Here is a 19,636-nt window from a genome sequence, read left to right on the forward strand (position 1 = left end):
GCATCCTGAAGGGAAAACTCCAAAAATTTCTGCTAGTGTTCCTCCAAGAATTCCTCCGGGAGTTGTTCCGGAGATTTCTGTTAGAATTTTTTCGAATAGTTTCCCAAGATTTTTTTTTAAAGTATTCCTCCTGTGATACCTCAAAAGTTTGTTTTGCTGGGATTTCTCCAGAAATTCTTCCAAGTACTCCTGAAGGATTTTCTCCCAATAATTTTTACTGGAACTGCTTTAGGGAAGCTTGAAGCAAGTTCTGTAGAGACTTCTCCAATTATTCTTCCTAGAATTACTACGTGGATTTATCCAGGAATTTATCGAGGGATTTTCCTACGGATTCTTACAGAAATCCCTCTTAGGATTATTTCGGAAATTCTTGCTAGGATTTATTCAGAAATTATTGTCGGAATTCCTTCGGATTGTTTACCGGGCATCTCTCTCAGGATTAAAAAAAAAGAATCTCTAAGGATGCCTCCAGTTATTTCTCCAACAATCACTCAAAAAATTTATCTAAGGGGTGATACACAAATTATGTCACGCAAAAATCGACCTTTTTCAACCCCCCCTCCCCCCTATGTCACACTTTTTGTATGGGTCGTCACGTTTTGCAAAACCCCCTCCAACCTAAAAGCGTGACGTAATTTGTGCATGACCCCTAGGGAAAGAGACCAACCATCTTTGGGCTGAAAGCCTAAAAAATAAAGTTACACAAAGTATCTGGGAGTTTTGCTGGAGATTTCTCCAGGATTGATCTATAGATTTCAATATGGGGCTTCCTCTACGGAATTCCCGGCTTTTTCTCTTGCAATTCCTCCATGTGATTTTTTTCGTGTTATTCCCACAGATAATCTTTTGGTATTGACTCAAACATTTCGCTTGTGATTTTTGCTGGAATTTCTGAAGTGTCTTTTCTAGTACTAATTATAAGCAATTCATGCTAGAATTCCTCAATCCATTCCTGAGTGGATTCCTCCGAGTATTGTTCCAGATACTTTTTTTTCTGAAATTACATGGATTTTTCCAGGAATTACATCTAAAACCCTAACAGGGATTTATTCAGAGCTTTCAATTGAAATTCCTCCAATATTGAAGATAGAATCATATGATTCTTTTAAGAATTTCTGCATGGGGATTCCTTAACACTTAAACTACAGACGGGGTGAAAACTCCCGCGAACTACCAAGGGTCCAAAAAAGTCGGAAGTTCAACTTTGACAAGGCCATTTTTCAACCGATTTCAAAACTTTTTTTTTGCGATGGAACCAGACAAAGGTATTTTGAGCTTCACGGGAAGGAACAGAGTGACTACAGAGTTTTTTTTAAAGCGTTTCAATTCATTTCAGGACGTTTGAAAGGTATCCTGACCTATACTCAAAGGAGTTCTTGGAGTTCCTCAAACAGATGATAAGCTCTTAACTTGACAGCATGCATAAGGCTATGAAAGCATAAATTTCATTTCTAATACTTCAACAGATCACTGATTATGCTTGTTGATCAGATGTCCTAAACTGCAGGGAGTTCTCGGGTGCCCTTATACTTCAAACCCTTCAACACACCGTAAACGCCCCATAACTCTTATAGTACGCTTTTTTTTTATAGTAAACCAACATTATCACTAATCTTCGGTACTCCAACTGCTCTGAGCATAATCAAATTCTTTTTAGGTAACGTTACCTTAATGGAGGGGCCTAAATAGATTTTAACTATTTGGATTCTACCTAAATGGAGGTTTGGTTGTAGCTGACTTATTGTCTGATGTTTCTCGATTGTCAGGGAACGTCTCTCATCGGACAGCACGTGCGGGTGCAGCAGTGTTGCCAAAACACTTGCTTCGTTCTCTAGGTGGCGCTAGTGAGTTAAACAAATACTAAATTTTTGCAAGATTCTAGATTTTTTGAGAATTCTAATATTTATTCTCGGCGTTTGTATTGCGTTGCGTGGTAACGGAGTAACAGACAAACAGACGAAACTCTTAGATGAAATTCATAAAAATCTTTTGCCCGGTGTCTTTTTCATTAGCACACTGCCACCTGTTGGTAGAACCGACGTTTGCTAACACGCACGCTATTACACAAACCGCCTGTAATTTTCGTTTGCGTCATTCAGCAACGTGTACACTGGCAAACGTCAAAGCGATCGATCACTAACACCTCTCTCTCAGTGAACGATCACACCTCGATGTGAACAGACGTGTTGTTTCGCTCGTGCTTGCTTTCGGTGCGCGTTTGCAGTCGAAGTGATAGTTATTCTCCCCATCGGCCGAAGTGGAGAGAGAGATGGAAGTTAAAAACACGATTGCTTTTGTCTTCCCCGGAGATGCCGCTCAACCATCTCTGGCGGATGTGGCCCGCTTTGTTAAGGAAATCAATGGCGACCACGCGATGATGGAAACCGTGTATAAAATTTCTGACGAGAAGTCAATTTTTATACGTTTCAAGACCGAAGGAGCCATGAAGTTCTCCTTGGAACAGAATCCCGAGCTGCTTGCTTTCCATTATTCTGATGGGAAAAGTGTTACTGTACGTATGTCGATGGCTGGAGAGACCACTCGATACGTACGTGTTTTCGATCTTCCACCGGAGATTTCGGATCAGGATCTGTCATCGGTGCTGTGCAAGTACGGAAGAATTCGACGTGTTGTTCGTGAACGTTTCCCCGCTGAATTCCAGCTGGATATGTTCACTGGAATACGTGGGCTGTACATGGAGGTTGAGAAGGAAATTCCCGATGTGCTCTATTTTCGTCATCGAAAAGGGAGGATTTATTACGATGGCAAGAAGTTGAGATGCTACAGATGTCAATCGGATACGCATCTGAAAAGATCGTGTCCGTTGCTTCTGGATCGTCGAGGAGAGCAGGCTACACAGCAAAATCCAGCAACAGATGTCGAGGTAGAAAAAGGAAAAGAAGATGAAGAAGCCGGGATGGATGAAGCTGTCTCCGGCGAGTGCAAACAGCCAAAGGAGAAATTGAAAAAGAAAGTGAAGAAAAGCGAAACAAAGCGACAACGGTCATCTGATTCGGATGTAGAAAAACAAGCGAAAAAGAAAAACGAGATTAATCCACAATCGAGCGAGAGTGACAGCAGCATCATCGCGGACCCGGACTTGCCTTCCGTTAGGAGAAGGTTCAAAGTTTCATCGTACGAGTGGATTGGAGATGAGAATGAACGCCAGCAACTGATGGAAGAAGACAAGAGCAGAATAGCAGCCGCCTACAATATTGCAATAGATTTAGTTGACGTTTATTATGATTAATATTAGTCTGTGTTGTTCTATATTTTATTATAACCAAAAAAAAAACTTCGATTCGGCTCTGTTATGCCCACGTGGCGCCCGAGCCTCCCAAATAAACGAATAAGTAAAAAAAAAACTAACACCTCTGGTGGAAGGATCGCGTAAATCAAATGAAATGTGAGTTGATCGTTAAATGCATGTGCCAAGCCGTTTTGAAGAGTGTTACGTCTGTTTGTCTGTGCTTCAATACTCCTAATCTAATTGTTTATGAAATGCTGTTTAGGAAGGAACAGCTATCCAATCAGAGGTTGAAGTAAATAATTGCCGGCTACGCCCATCTTCTCCGTTACGAGGATAGGAAAGGCTGTGTTGATATGACACTTACTGCGTATCAGTGTCAAGGAGTTGGATATTTGGAATGGGTTTATTGGGGATTCACTATGAGCGAGTGGTGCCGCAAGATTCAGATTGTGTAAGTGTATTTAAGTAGGTCATGTAGGGTAAATGGTCCAATTATGGCTATAGTACCAATTATTTGCCATAGTTGATTTTCACACTTCAACGATGTGAATCAACAAAAAAAAAATTGTGAACAACAGATCACGTTCACAAAAGATGATTGCACTCATTTAAGCTCCACATTTTCCTCAAATTATGGTAGAAATAAATCATGTTCCTTAAAAATTCGGCTTGAATTCAATGAAAAAAGATAATAACTGTACAAGTGCTTATTAAACACAAGACTGAAAATTGTGGAGTGTTGTCCATGTTCGGACATCAAAGAACGCAAAATAAAAGAGGAAGAGTGGCCGCTAATCAAGGATCTGATTTTAAAAATATAAGAAATGTTTTAGATTCCAAATGACGAACCATTTATAGTTACGTAAAAAAATGCTTGTAATTATAGGCAAACATTGCAGTCAATTCCACCTAATTGTCATTTACATTCAAATCAAATGCCACATTCGTGCAGAAAAGTGCATCATAGTCCTTACCAACAATCAAAAGACAGAACAAAAAATATAACCGAGGTTCAAAGAAACGAAATGGAACACCCACCTCCGCTCCATAAACTGCATGACTCATGGAAAAGTTGCTCCAATTTTGTTCACCCCGAACATGACATCGAAATACCTAAACCGCACTTCGTTCGACCGCTCTCTAAACACCGTTGTCAAAGGTCACGTGCAAAGCGCCTTGCTCCTGCCTTCCATAATCCCTTTAGGGATGAATCAGAGTACCGCACACCGCTTCCACCTTGAAGGGTTTCATTGAACTGGCTGATGGCTGGCCCAAGCAAACCAGTCACGTCCCGGTCAATGTGAAAAACGGTTTTCCCACCTTGGCATTTCCGAGAATACTTACGGCCACTTAAACCATAAGGTTGTTATTTTCTGGGGAGTTACATCCCAACTGGAACGGAACCTGTTCGTCCAAATGACTGCCCATGAGTACTATATCAGTGATAACCTACGAGCTTTCTGTGCCATTTGACCAATTTTGAAGTCGATTACTGAACCGGGATTCAAACTCAGCTCCCTACTAGATAACTGGCTGTGCGTTTACCACCTGAGTTATAACAAATGCGGTGTAATGGATGGTTGTCTTCGTCATCGTCTCATGAATGGAACCACCACCGCACTACATCGTGGAAAACTCCATCTTACAGGTGAGGTACAAAAAGTACCACCGGGGAATCTTTTCAACTTGAATGGCTGAACCATGACAGGCCATTAGCGTCATGCTCGAGGAATCATTATTCATGATGCGGTTGGTGCTTGAATAGAATCTAACGATAACTAATGGTCAATTTGGTGACAGAGAATCGATTTTCGTTTAGAAACTTAGTTGCGATAAAAACATCTTCTCTTCTGTGTGGAGACGTCCCAAAAGGGAACAATTCACTTCTCAGCTTATTCTCCTTTAAGCTATTTCACAGTTATTTTCTTATTGGTAATTGCTCATTATGAATTCGTATATCGTATGGCAGATACGATGATACTATGTTTCCAAGGAAGGCAAGGATATTTCCATTACAAAATAATCCTGGTTCGACCGGGATTTGACCCCAACACCCTCAACATAATCATACTTTTACCACATCCACATCCAATAAATAGACTGTATCAAACATCAAATAATATAAAAAATTGTTTAAAAATTGTTTGTCCATAATTGATTTCATCTGAGTTGGCAACCTATAATTCTTAGAATTTAATTCTATCGACTCTCCCCATGTTTGCAACCAAATCTTGATGGTGACAAGCTTATGAAAACAAGCGAGATGTTCTGACGTCAAAGCGTGACACACGTAAACATCAACCGAGGGTGCGGTTTAACATTTAAATTTCTTAATTGATTAAACTGATCAAGCTAAATTTATCATTTTGAAACCGTTGCTATTTACACTCTTGGTCTGGAAATAACTTTCTTGGAAAGCAACTCCGCTCCGTACCACCAACGGGCATCGACTTTCAAGCAAACGCATTACGAATCCATGTGTAGGCTTGACTTCTATGAAACATTTACCTTCCAGGCAGCAAAGCAAGCCCACGCAGGAAACTTTTCCGAGCAATATCCTTCCATAACGGAAAGTACACCTACCGAAGAGTTTTTTTTTTTTCAAGAAAAGGATACCCTACCTTAGGAGCCGCGTACAATGGCCGTTCGGTCGGTTATGCACGCGCTAAAAGCTATTAAAGTGCTGCAGCTTTGTCCTACTCACTACCAATACCTACTGGAAAGAGTTTGCAATGTGCAGCAGTTTTCTTTGCATTGCAGACAATTTAAAATGAGCAAAATAAAAGATTTATGACGTCGGAGTCGTTGTCGCCGTCTCACCGCCCGGCGGTCGTCTCGGTTCAACTATGGAATGGTAGCGTCGCGTCGCAACGAGCGTATTTCAGTTTGTATTTACTAGCATACTTCCGGGAAGTAAAATGGCTCAATCCAACTTCGCACTGCACCGTGTTGCTAACGGCGTCAGTTTTTCTCTACTTAGAGGAGTCGGTGCAAAATGATCCACTTTGTTTTTATGTTTATCATGAACTATCATTAACTCTCTAAAATAGTACCGTCAAATGGGGTAACTTGCAACACTTTTCGACTTTGAAGCAATATCATTGAAAATCTAAACATTTGAAACATCCTGTGAAGCATCGTGTACGCTAATTACCCCGAGTAGAATACTATGCAGCACTTGGTTTACCAAAATACGTTGCCACCTAATCAGGAGGTGCGAAATACATGCTTGTTGCAAGTTTCCCCATCTGTGGGGTAACTTGCAACATAGGACATGAAGCCAAGTTAGCTATCATTCAACAGCACTAACATTCAAGTATATAGTCGTATTGTAAATTTTTGATGTTATGCATGAAACATACCATGAAAAGATGTACACTAACCAATTGACATATATTTTTTCATGAAAGGATTGATAGTTAGAGAATATATCGTTTAGCAACAGGTCTCACGTTCCTCAAACACAAAATATATGTATGATTCTCGTGACTTAGCACTCATTACAAAATGTCAACAATGATTATTGTCATTTCTTGAAAAGGTAGAGTGAGTCATTTTCAAGTAGTTTTCAGTTTGAAGTGGTGTTTGGCAATTTCAGCTAAATTAACATGATTGAAACATACCTATTCTACTTTGTAAATGTCAAACTCGCTAATTTGGGTATTAAACTGAAAAAAATTACTCCATCCATTCAGAATTGATGTTGGTGATTGCTTTACAGCGTTCATAAACAAAAATTGAACTTTTAACATGATGAAACATGAATGAAACTTCAAAATGTGGTATTTCCTAACAATGTTTGAAGGTCACGTGCAAAAAAATGTAAAAAATGAATTGTCATTTGAAAATAACCGCGTTATGTAATCAATAAATGATCCATTTCGGTTATTTCTGTCAAATATATCGTGAAATGTAGATAATTAATAGAAGGTTTCGTCTAATTCAACTGTTGCAAGTTACCCCACAGTGGTTGTCGAATATAATAATGATTTTTTGCATTACTTAGTCGATAAGTTTATCAAACTTTTATCGTTTAGCTAAGCTTACCATTAGGTACCCTAACTGCAAGCAAGGTCATCAGACTTATTGCACTTACCATAAAGGAGAGGTCAAGCACGATTTTCATACTTGTTTTATAACAAAAAATGAGCAATCCGTTTTAACAGTGTAGCTAAACCATAAACAAAGAAACAAAGCTAATTTTTATACTAAATCGATCTTTGATACACATAATTTCTATAACCGAAATAGTAGGGCATACTAGTGTTCATTATTATTAGAAAATGCTTCACATTGTTACACCGCTGTTGCAAGTAACCCCGTTTGACGGTACTGTGTTGTTCCTTGATGTGCATTAGCGTGAGTCATAGAGGTCGGTTTTTCAGATCAAGGTTTTTTTTGACTCCATTTCAAGTCCTAAATGACTGTACAAAATTTGAGCGCGAACAGTCATGCCTACACTTTGCGCACTGAGATTGAAATTTGAATGGGATTTATATGGGAAAACTCACTTTTTTGCATTTTCCTTATAAAAGAATAAAATTATTTGGAAGTATATTACCGATTATGTAAAAGTACAGCCTCAGATGTCCTGAAAAACTTTGCCGAAGACCGCAAAGCGATCCGAGTCTTGTAACAAATTTATAACCTACTGATCACCTGAGTGTGCTTATCTTTTAACATGTAAAGGAATAACATCAATAATAAAATCTCAATTTTTGGCCTGACTTTCGAAGAGTGTATCTTTTTCCACATGCATCGGATCGCTTTGTGGTCCTCGATAAAGTTTTTTGACACATCCTGGGCTACACTTTTACGTTAGCGGTTATATGGTATAGGACAATTTTGAGCAACTTTCAAGAAAAATACGAAAAAGTATGATTTCTATGTAAAATCCCATACAAATTTCAATCGTGATGTGCAAAACGTAAGATAAACCAATCATGCCCAAATTTTGCACAATTATTTGAGACCTCAAAGGGCACCTTACAAACTTTGATCTGATTGAATCAGATTAATTTTAAATTTTCGCATACAACGTTGACTCACCCTAATGTGCATGCATCGCTCCTGTATGGAGTTATTATCGCAGCATAATCGATCGCGTTCGCTATTGTCTCGCGCGAAAACGAAAACAATAGATGCGTGGTTGTTTAATATTTTTGAAGGATTCCTCTCGTTAGAACTTCACAACGTCGCACGTCTCTTCTTAGGATGCTCTTATTTTAGACCAGTGCTGTCATGGTTAAATCTGATTTGATTAGTTCTGTTAGGGTTCTTTTCACGAATTCCTCCAGATAATTCTCAATGGATTCTTCTGGAAGTTCCTCCAGGAGGCTTCCTGGAAGATCCTCAGATATTCCTCCACGGGCGGAATCACAAACTTCTCTAGAGATTTATAGAAACTTTCCGTCATGGATTCTTTCAGATTTTTTTCCGGCGGCCCTTAAAAAATCCCTCTAAATATTATTTTAGGAGATTCATTAGCAAGCACTTCAGGATTTATCTCTTGACGTTTCTCCATGAATATCTCAAGAATATCTCTTCTTGGAATTACAGGAATTCTTCAGTTTTCCAGGATATTTTTTTTACGATTTCTTTATGAATACATCACATGTTCTTCTAGGAAAATTGTATCATGGAGTGTTATCCACTAACACCATGCATACATTGTGCAAGAAATACATTCAAGAATTCAGAAGTATGTCTAGAAGTTCTTCCAGGGTTTGATCCAAATCATTCTTCAACAATTCATTTGGCAATTTATTCACCTACCTTTGCCTGCAATTTTTGCACGAATTCCCGATGAATGGTTTTCAAGGATTCCTTCAGAAACTTCTTCATGACTTAATTCAGAAATTCCTCAAGGATGTTCTTTAAAAATGCCTTCAACAATTTTATCAGAGACTAATCCTGGATTTTTTCCTTTATTTTTCCAAAAAAAAAATCTCATGAAATTCTTGTAGAAATTCCTTCAAAGCCATCTCAGGAGTTTGTTTACCCTGTTGGGGAAATTAAGCCACTGTGCCCTATTAACTGAACTTTGTGGTGAATCTCAGAAGCTCCTTCAATGATTCTAAAATTTTCAATTTTTCAATGCAATTAAGTCTCATCAGGAAATTTTTAAACATTTCTATTGAAATTCTTTCAGATAACACTCCAAGAATAACTGCTACATGTTTTATGCAATTTCATAAAATACTTCTCTTACTATCTGGGGAGTAATATCTCAAAGAATTCCCGGAGGAATCTCCAAAGGAATCCCAGGAAATATTTCTGAAAGAACCGCAGGAGGCATTCCAAAGGAAAACCTTCTAGGCATTTCTTCGGTAACCCCTAGCGATATTTTCAAAGGGGTTCCTTGGAAGAAAATCATGGAAAATTGTTTTAAATAATCTCTTACTGATATTCATGAAATATCCTTAAAATACAGAAGGAGTGTTAACTTAACTGTTAAGTGATATTTCAGATGGAATTCTTTAGAAGGCTTTAGCTGGAATCCATGGCGTTATTTCTGAAAGAATCCTTGAAGAAATTTTTGAATAAGTTTTTATCTAATTCCTGAAGTTTATGTGAATGAATACCAAGAAATTTTCTGAAATAAAGAGTTGCTAAAAAAAATTTCTGGAAACTCTCCCTCAGAAACCCTTAATAATTTTTAGAAAAAAAAATCCAAGTTAAATCTTTTAACAAAATTCAACAAGGATGTTCGGATAGAATTCCTGAAGGAATTCATGAACATAGTTTTAAAAGAATCCCTGGAAGAATGTCTGGAGAAATACTCTAACTTCTGTAAAGATTCCTAGAAATTTCCAAAGGAATATATTTAAACCTTTCTAGGAAGAATTTCAGGAGGAATTACTGGTGAAATACGCGAACGAAAACTCAGAGGAACTCACGAACAATATGAGTTTTTTTTCAGAAATCACTGAAAGCATATCTAATGGAATTACAAAACAAAATCATGGAAGGACGTCTAAAGAATGTCCTGGAGACACTCCATGAAGAAATTAATAGAAGACGCCCTAAAAGAATTTTCGGAGTATCCGATAGAGAAATTTCTGAAAGAACCCTGAGATAACTGTGTAAATATAATTCCTGGAGTTATTTTTGAAGGATGATCCATAAGTTACGCCGCGCTTTGAGAAGCGAGGGGTTCCAAAAAGTCTTATAATTTCAGAGGTGTCATAGAAGGGAGGGGGTGGGGGTTTAAAAATGGACATTTTTGCGTGACCTTATTTTTGGAATTTCTAATAAATCAATGGAGCCATTTAAGGAGGTTCTCCATAGAAAATCTTTGGTAAATTTATGGATGAACTTAAAACACTTCTAAAGAAATATTTCTGAAGGAACATTTAATTTTTGTTTTTGAAGAATCCTTGGTGAAACTTCAGAACCTTTTTTTTCATCAATCACTGAATCTAATTTACAGCTATATTGTCCCCTAGGCCACTGCGTGAGTGATTCCAATTGGAAGCTGTACTTACATTTTGTACAGCGTCTAATTGTACTATATCCAGCTGGTTGCCGTTGCGCTGCTTTCACTTTCTACCCTATAATGGTAGAATGATGAGCACGAGAATGTTGATGTGTGCCTGTTGGTTGATCCTTTTTCCAAGCCGATTGGAGGTCCGTTATGGGTTGCCGTTCGCCGATGTCCAAGTATCTGGGTCCATTTGAGCCATGGGCTCAGAAGAGGGTCAGTGTCAGCTGCTCTCAGAGGGAAAGAGCAACTGACGAAAGTGCTGGGGCTGGGATCGAAGCCATGACCATCTGCTTATGAAGCAAACGTGTGACCAATTGCGCCACGGGCCCTTTATAGCGTCCTCTATAGGAATTTCTGAAGATTGCAGGGAATATATGCCATCAAGAATGTCATGAAAATCTTCCAAGAGATCAACAAATAATATTTAGGAGGATGTGTTTGTGAACCTAATTAGATTACCGCCAAGAATTTTGTCGATAATTCGTTATGGTTTACAAAAGAGACTCGCTTAGTACTTTAAATAGAATAAGTGAGTATCTTCACAGTATTGCTGTAAGAAATCACTAAAGTAAATCACATAAAAATGTTACAAAACATATACAAGAAGAACTTCAGAAAAATACATCTAATATGCAGAAGAAAAAACAATAGAAACTGTTTAAAAATTGCTATCAGGTTTAAGTAGGTGGCTCGTAAAGTGTTGGCGAGAAATAAAATCTTTATCGCGTGGGAAATTTTGTTCGGCGTCGTGGAAAAATATGAGTAATATTGATAATGAATCCGTCCTTTTAAGATAAGGCTACAATAAGGAGGTGGTTATCATACAGGATATCTCAAATTTGTTTCAAAATATTGATTGGTTACCTACATGCGATGCCTCATAATTGCCCACAATTTCTAAAATAAATCAATTTTTCCTCAAATTATTTGAGCTTAACGAATTTGGATGGAAGCTTTTCAATGCATAGGAATCACGCAGAAATAGGTACTCTTGATAATGCCCATGTTTAGAAAACTGTTTGAAAACAATATCAGATGCTTAGGAACCAAATACTAAAAAATGGGCATATTTCAAAAGTCGTGTATTAGATTGATCAGCTATTAACTTCACACTGTTTGAAAATAAATAAAGATAATATCTTGCTAATGAAGTTTCATAAACCTACATTCATGATAGACACAAATACGTAGTACTTGAAAACAGTTTGATGCATCATACATATTATTTTCTGAAAATTTTGATTTGTCGTACACTACAATTTCCAGTAAATGTCCCATAATTTAAAAGACAGAAAATTTTCTTATTTGTTCAAACCACCAACAGACGCCTAAATACCTTGTCAAGCTATGAAAGTGCTGTTCGTGAAATAAAATTCAATTGAATGTGACTGAGAGCAATTTTAAGAAATTAACAGCCTTCAAAAACGGCCTCTGAGGCGTGGACGTTTTTGAGACCCATATGTTCGACATTATTTTTTCAAAGATTTATGATTAAACTTACTAAATGTTTCTATGTCATTGTTAAATCAGTGTCTCGACTATATAATCCAGTAGATAAATGCATGGTTTATCGATTGGAAGCAGGTGAACAATGTCTTCTAAAACTTTCGCATTTTTTTAAGGGACATACTGTAGTCCTAAGCCCAATTCATTGGTTGTTTGTGCAATTTCGATTGCTCTGGTCAATCATGGAGTAGTAACTACGAATTGTGCGGCCATCTATGCTCATGCTCATGCTCAACTCTCTTTAACTCTCTAAAATGATTTTTGAGTGCAGCCTGTCCATGCATTGGTTAATTTGAATTTTCCTCAAGAGATGGGGCTATTAGGCATATTAAATGCATTAGTAAAAAGTGAAATTTTTTGAAGATCTTAAGTTTTTAAAAGCATAACGTCTTCGGGAAAATTGTTCAGTAAGTGAAGCACTTACAGATAATGGACCGTTTGTATCGAAATTCCACCACTGGATCAAGAACTTACAGATGATGTAAATTTTGATTTATCCACAAAAAATTTATCCACAAAATTTTTCACCGTTGAGAAAATTCATAAAGAACTATGCCCGAACTCACGGAAAATTTTCAAAAAAAATGTTTTCAATAGGTTTTTTCATAAGCTTTGATCGCTGAAATTTTTGAAATGTAGTTTTTTTCGTTCCTGAGTTATGGCCAATTTTGTGGCTTATATTACCCAAGATGAATTCCTTCAGAACCCTTCAAATTTCAGTTGTTTAAAAAAAAGGTTTTCATGATGTGGAAGCTTATTTATAAATTAGTAATTGATACCTAATTGGCCATGAGGCGTAAGCCTACGATGGAGGATGGATACCGAAGCAAAGCAAAAATCAAGAAATTGTCAAACTTTTTTTGTTATTAGAAATGATCAAAATCAGATAAATGTTTTTAAGTTATAGATGTATTACACAACATTATGACCTGATCAGTATAATATCTGAATATTTTCCAAGAATATTTCTGACGACCTCCATATATCCACGTCATATACTAGACATCAAACCAAACCGTTGTTTACCAATCCACCGCTCCCACAACCTCCTATCCTGTGTGTGTTGATTCATCACATTCGTTTCGCTTCACGCTCTGCACATTGTCAACAAACCCAGCTCGTGCCTGGCTATCAACAAACCAATTAATTATCACTCCCTGCCTATAGAACCACGCTCGTTAACCGCAAAATATCCGAAAAGAGTTGATTCAATATTCGTCCCACCACCCCAGGGGGTTTAATCTAAAAATAGACTGCGTGTGACTCGTCCAAATATTGACGCACTGTTTCTCCTGATGTAGAATGGCGCCCATCAAATGTGTCCCTCTCTGCGAGAAATGCATCGCACAAGTAAAAAACTGAAGTGATTACCCAAACAAAAAAAGTGATAAAGTAGCCGCGAAATTGTCATGTTTTGCCCCAGCAACGAAACCCTGCAGAATCTCACCGAGAAGACCAAACTGCTGGCGCAGAAATGTTCCCACCAGATTCGGGTGGCCTCGGGCTCGGCCTCCGTGTACGGTGCTTCGGAGCAATCCTCCGCCGCGGATGCTCCTCTGATAGCGACCTCGGGGGTGCCGACGGCCACGGCAGTGGTTGCACCGATGGCAACCGATTTGCCTCCTCCACCACCGCCACCGCTACCAAAGGCGGCTAGCACCAATAATCATGCGGCTACCAAGGAGGGTTCCCGATCGCTGCGGTGTCTTTGCCCCTGCAAAGGAACCATCAGTAAGATGCTGGCCAAGAAGCTGGGGGCCAGCGTCGGGAGCAAGGAGCATGGCACGATCAGCTCCACCACCCGGTGGTACGTGAAGGTAATACAGATGGCATGTTGGGATGTGCGGGATTTGATCGTGTTTTTTTTTTCTGGTTTTTACTGTAATGAGAGGATGTTTGATATACCAGGTGTGAGCCAGTTGGTCGATGACAGTAGGGGAGACTGGGGAGACTTGCACTTGCGTGCCCAGCCTTTTCTTTTTTCTCGCTCGTTTCTTTTGTTGAACGCAAGAAAGAGCGAGATAAAAGAGGGGGCAAAGTGCCCCCTCTATTATCTGTTTCTTTCGCGTGTTTGTTTACCAGAGTGAGTGAGAAAAATATAAAAAAAACCGGCCCACGCTAGAGGAGACTTGATCTCTTTTTCTAAATTTACCTGAAACTATAAGAAAAAACACAAAACTAGATCCGATTTCCATACAAAATGGCAGGTAAACATCTATTGCAAGGTAATACACAACAGAAGGCCTTTAAATTATTGTTAGTTTTCAAAACTGTGTTTTTATGGAGGCATGTCTTATGATGTTTTTTTTTCAAAAATGGGTGACACTTGATCCCCCTTTGAGCACATGGTTTATTTAAAGGGAAAATAATTCCAAAGTCTTTCTATGCATTTTCTTTTCGAGTTTTCTTGTATTTTCGATGAATAATGGAGTGTTTGAAATTGTAAGATTTCCTTAATTTTTTTTAAAATATGCCTTATTTTCAAAATAAGGAGACTTGATCCCTCTTTTCTTGGTTTGTACTAAAGTTTTAATTATCTGACACATTTTATCGTTGAATAGACTAGAATTCCAAGTAAATAGAGGCTTCCGAATAGAATTTTATTTTTCACATGTATAATGTGTGTGTAATCCTCGAGGGATCAAGTCTCCCCATGTCACTGTTGTGTATACTAAGCTGAATTGATCAAAATATGTTAACAACAGCCTTTTTTGGATAAATAAGTTTGAAAGTATTTTTTTTTTTTGAACTATGTGCTGTGAAATTTTGACACGAATTGGTTCAATTATCACAAAGTTATTAAGATTTTTCGGAATCGTCTAAAAGATTTCTGAAGGACTGAAAACAAACCATCAGCCGTTAAAAAATAATGCAATGTATACCGCATTTAGTTCACTACTGGACTGCGAACTGCGACATTATAAGTGCGAAAACGTAAATAAAAGTGCGCGATTGCATCAAATCAGGCTGATGTCTTCGGCGCACTATTTCTTCAATCTATGGAGAACAAGTGCTCTGAAGACACCGAGTTGATTTGATGCAATCGCGCACTTTTATTAGCGTTTTCGCACTCGTGAAAACTAGTGCGATAGTCCACTGGTGAACTAAATGCGCTATACAATCGAAATCATTTGCAGCCAAAACATTGTCGTTTGTCCAGGAGTAGTTTTGGAAAAATTATGCTAGAAGAAAAATGTTTTTGATTCCGAGCAAATATGGGGGAACAAGTCTCCCCAGGGATCAAGTCTCCTCAGTCTCCTCTAGCCTTTTGAATATTGCGTTTGAAGGGATAGAATCATCTTACATTACTTACATTTAGATGTATACTAGAATATAGATGATAGACAAAATAATCGGCGCATGCAAAATTCTCGCTTTTCAAAAAAATGTTCAACTAGCTGTAACCTTTGCAAATTACATCAAAAGTTGTCATAATCTTCTCTGTAGTTGATCAACTAGTTGTCTATTAATGGTTCTCATTTGGGCAACACTGGGCTATTCTACAGACTACAGGCTACAGGCCATAATAATCTGATATCTATATTAACCTGTCTATCTTAGGATTCAGTGAACCGAATGAAATGACACTTTGAATATTCATGGCTAATATAATGAAATTTTACATTCGCTATATTTTTTCTCTGCTAATTACAATGGTGATAAATGTTCTGTAAAAACCGGATCAAAATCTACCACCGTCATGCCAACCGCTATATTTATTAGATTAGATCATTTGTACAATTGCACAATTTTAAAGAACAATTTGAGAAAGAAGTAGTTTGCTAAAATCGTAAGTTTTCACAAAATTGGCTGTAACACAGAACATTTTGTTGTTCGATTAAATCTTTTAAACAGTGAGAATGACCATTTTCCAGGTTTATTGCGTGAAAGGCATTGCAGAAACAAAAATGGCATTTTAAAGAAATACGATTTGCGTTCATATCAAAAACTTATACATATATCTACCCAACAATTACAAAACATATAATTATTTTTTTTTATCTGTATTAACGAGATGTTTAGCCCTAGGCTAGTTCATCTCGGAACTCACGCTTTACTTCCTTTCCGAAGGAAGAAATCGCATATTGCGAGTTTGTCGGGAGTGAGATTCGATCCCAGGTCCTCGGCGTGATAGTCAAGTGTTCTAACCATCACACCAGGTCCGCTCCGCCACATAATTAATGCACTACATAAATGATTCAAAGAGTATCGTTAAATTTCGTGTAGTAAACATTATTTTATTATTAAATGTAGTTATTCTTCGAAAATTCCTGTTTTTAGGAAATTTCGCCGAAATTTTTCTTTGAACTTTTTATGCAATTTATTCGACAACTTATTTGTGTGTTGCTCTGGCATTTTTTCAACGCCTTTGGAAATTTATGTGGCAATGAATTTGAGATTTTATGTTTTGGAAATTCCGTTAGATTCTTTTCGGATGTTTTTTTTTTTGACAATTTCGTAAACAAATATTTTGGCACGTCCTTAAAAAAAACCATCGGTAATTCATTTGGAAACTGATTCGAGAGTTCCTTTAGGAGTTCATTGCCATTATTTTAGCTATTTCACTTACAAACCCTCAAGAATTCTCAAGCATTTTTTTTCCAAATTACTTCAGCAGTTCTTTTAGTAATTGGCTATTTTATTTTCTGGAATTTATCCAGCAATCCCTCTGAGCATTCCTTTGGTAATGCCTTTCAAATTTGATTCGGCAATGGTTTTAGGATTTTTTCCGCAAATTCATTCGGAAATTGCTTCGGAAATTTTTTTGGAGTTTTGCATATCAATTTTTAGAGCATATTTTCGGTAAATCCTTAAAAATTTCTACATCAGTGCCTTTTGGAATCCCGTCGTGAATTTCTTTGTGGAGTCTTACAGAAGGAATTTACAAAATTCTTTTGTAAATTCCTTCTGTAATTCACATGATTCCTTTGTTGATTCCCCAGTGCTGCTTTCGGATATTTCTGTTGCAGTTTATTTGAGAATGTCCTCGACAATTCCTCTAGAGTTTACTTCGAAGCTTTCGTTAGGACAATTTCCTTGTAAATTTCTCAGGAAAATGTTTTTGAGGTTGCTTTGGGAATTTTCTGGAAAAAATATTTGGCTATTTTGTCAGAATTCTTTTGGCAACTCCTTTAGAAAAACTACACAAAGTTTTGAATATCCGTTGGAAATTTCTTTTGAAAATTCCTTCGGAAAATTCATTTATTCAATTCCTTTAGGGAGATTTCAGCAATTCCTTTGGGTATTTTTCTAGCATTGTCTTTGAAAAACTACATATTCGGAAATAACTTTTAAATTCCTCGAGCAGCAGAATCCATTTTCCTATACAATCAGAATATTCTTTGAGAGGTGGTTCCGATTTTTTTGTGAATTATTTTCTATTCAAATTTGTTAGATAAATCCACTGGAATCTTTTTTTCGAAATTATTCAAGGAATTCCTTTGGCAATTCTCAAAGTAACTCCATTTGTGTATGGTGAGAAGGTAAATTCTCCGTTTCTGCTAGGAAATCGTGCAAAAAGCGTGGGTATTATGATTACTTATCTAATTCGATGCTATTTGAGCGAAAAATTGGAGAACTGTGATATTGTTTTCTCCATTTCTTGACTATTCGACAGCACAGTTTTACAAAGTTTTGCTCAAATAGCATCAAATTCCTCCGGTAATTGTTTTGGAAATCGCAATTTCTTTTCGAACTTCTTCTGAAATAAATGCATGAAGAATTAGCTCTTGAGTTAAAATTCACATACATAAAAAATAAAAAAATAGGAGTGAGCAGCCGTGAAAACTTGTGCTGCTGTCAATTTTTGGATTCAAGTTTAGAATTTCAAGAATTTGCAAAAAGTTTTCTTTTGGCAGCGCAATTCGTGTAGTTGTGATTAAATATCTTAAGTGAATAAAGAAGCAGTACAACGAGTGTGATTTGTGGTGATTCACTGTATGGAGACGAAAAAGAGGGACTATAATGTACCACAGAAACGAGGCATCGACGTATTGAAGTGGAAAAGGAGGCATCCGGTGAGTCTGTTCCGATTGAGGAATGCTAAATATTGGCACAATTGTTTTTACAGATTGTTTAAGGTTTTAGTTTTATTGCGCATTGCGCGGTTAAAATTGCGACGATGAAGTGTGGAATTGCAAATGAAAGTGTGATTTGGCGTTGGACCGTTCCGGTGTCTTCACCGCACTTATTCATTAGCTCATAAGAATAAGTATGGCGAAGTCATCGGAACGATTTGATGTAGTATCGCACTTTTATCTGAGATTCCGTACTTCTGTCTCAATTGAAATGAACTATACACATATTTTTCATAACGTGGTCTATGATCGGGTTTAGTTTAGTTTTGCAGCCCTTGATCGTTTATTTCGTTTTTGTCTTGTAGAGGGTACTCGTATTTTCATGCTCGTTGAACTCTTTCCTTCCCACGACTTTCCATTGACTGTTTCTTTGCATAGAAAACATTTTCGAAAAGAAAAAAGTGCCTAAACAAATACTATTGCTAGTTGTCTTAATTTTTCTAAATCAACGAACAAAGATTTATTGTGAATCAGTATTTTTTATATTCAGTTTTTTTATTGCTTATCAATAGTTCTACTCTTGAAACAAGTAGTTGGCATTTATGTTTACCCAATAAGGTAATAATAATATTCTAAAATCAATTGCATCATATTCATCTAATTTAATTTGTTTTGAGTTTGACGAAAAACGTTGATGCTTAATTTAATATAAACAAAACATAATATATCAATTCTGGGGGGGGGGGTCATTTGGTAGTGTAATGTTAATTTTAATGTTATAATTTTTGATAATTTTGAAATTTGTATTGCTGTAATAAGGGGGGGAGGATTAGTATTTTCTTTTCGTTTCAGAGAGCGAGTAAAGGCGCTTAAGCCTAGGCATAAGGGCCAGGGCATCAGGGGTAAATACCTGTGTCCCATCCCAGGATTCCAAGGACCAAGGAGTGACATTAACCTTCTTAGCAACTTCACTCCCACCGTTCATATTTCATATTCATGCTTCGTATACGGAACGGTTGGTACGAGATGTCCCCGTTCTTTGATTTCAATAACAATAACAACGCTGCACAGTAGGCCTGGCCGCTTTAATGTTTGTAATACATCTCAGATGTACTGCAAGGATTAATAATGACAAGAAAAATGATGGAATTAGTCGATTCCATCATTTTCCAGGATTCTTTCAATGAATGGCTGTGTATGTGTAGACAGACTAGACTAGACTAGACATACATAAAAAATAAAAAAATAGTTCTAAAATAATTTCCTTTAAAAATATTTTCATCAATTCTTCTTGATTTTCCAAAGAAGATGCATGAGTAATTTTACAAAGGAACTGCCGGAAGGATTCCCAAACAATATTACGAAAGCCTTGTGGAA

At 37.2% G+C, this 19,636-nt stretch overlaps 1 protein-coding gene across 3 annotated transcripts in view; it reads left to right on the forward strand.

The window, feature by feature from the left end:
- LOC134289569 (uncharacterized) overlaps nucleotides 1–19,636 on the forward strand; it is a 96,948-nt gene that overhangs the window by 53,132 nt on the left and 24,180 nt on the right. For 2 of the 3 annotated variants that reach the window (XM_062855555.1, XM_062855557.1), the window contains exon 1: nucleotides 11,493–14,059. The exons of the other annotated variant lie outside the window; for it this stretch is intronic. In XM_062855555.1, the coding sequence (XP_062711539.1) occupies nucleotides 13,652–14,059 (408 nt within the window). In that variant the 5' untranslated portion in view covers nucleotides 11,493–13,651. Of the gene's footprint in view, nucleotides 1–11,492; nucleotides 14,060–19,636 lie in introns of those variants that run through there. 3 annotated transcript variants of the gene reach the window in all.

Source organism: Aedes albopictus, chromosome 3, assembly GCF_035046485.1.
Source record: "Aedes albopictus strain Foshan chromosome 3, AalbF5, whole genome shotgun sequence".
NCBI classification, from domain to species: domain Eukaryota; kingdom Metazoa; phylum Arthropoda; class Insecta; order Diptera; family Culicidae; genus Aedes; species Aedes albopictus.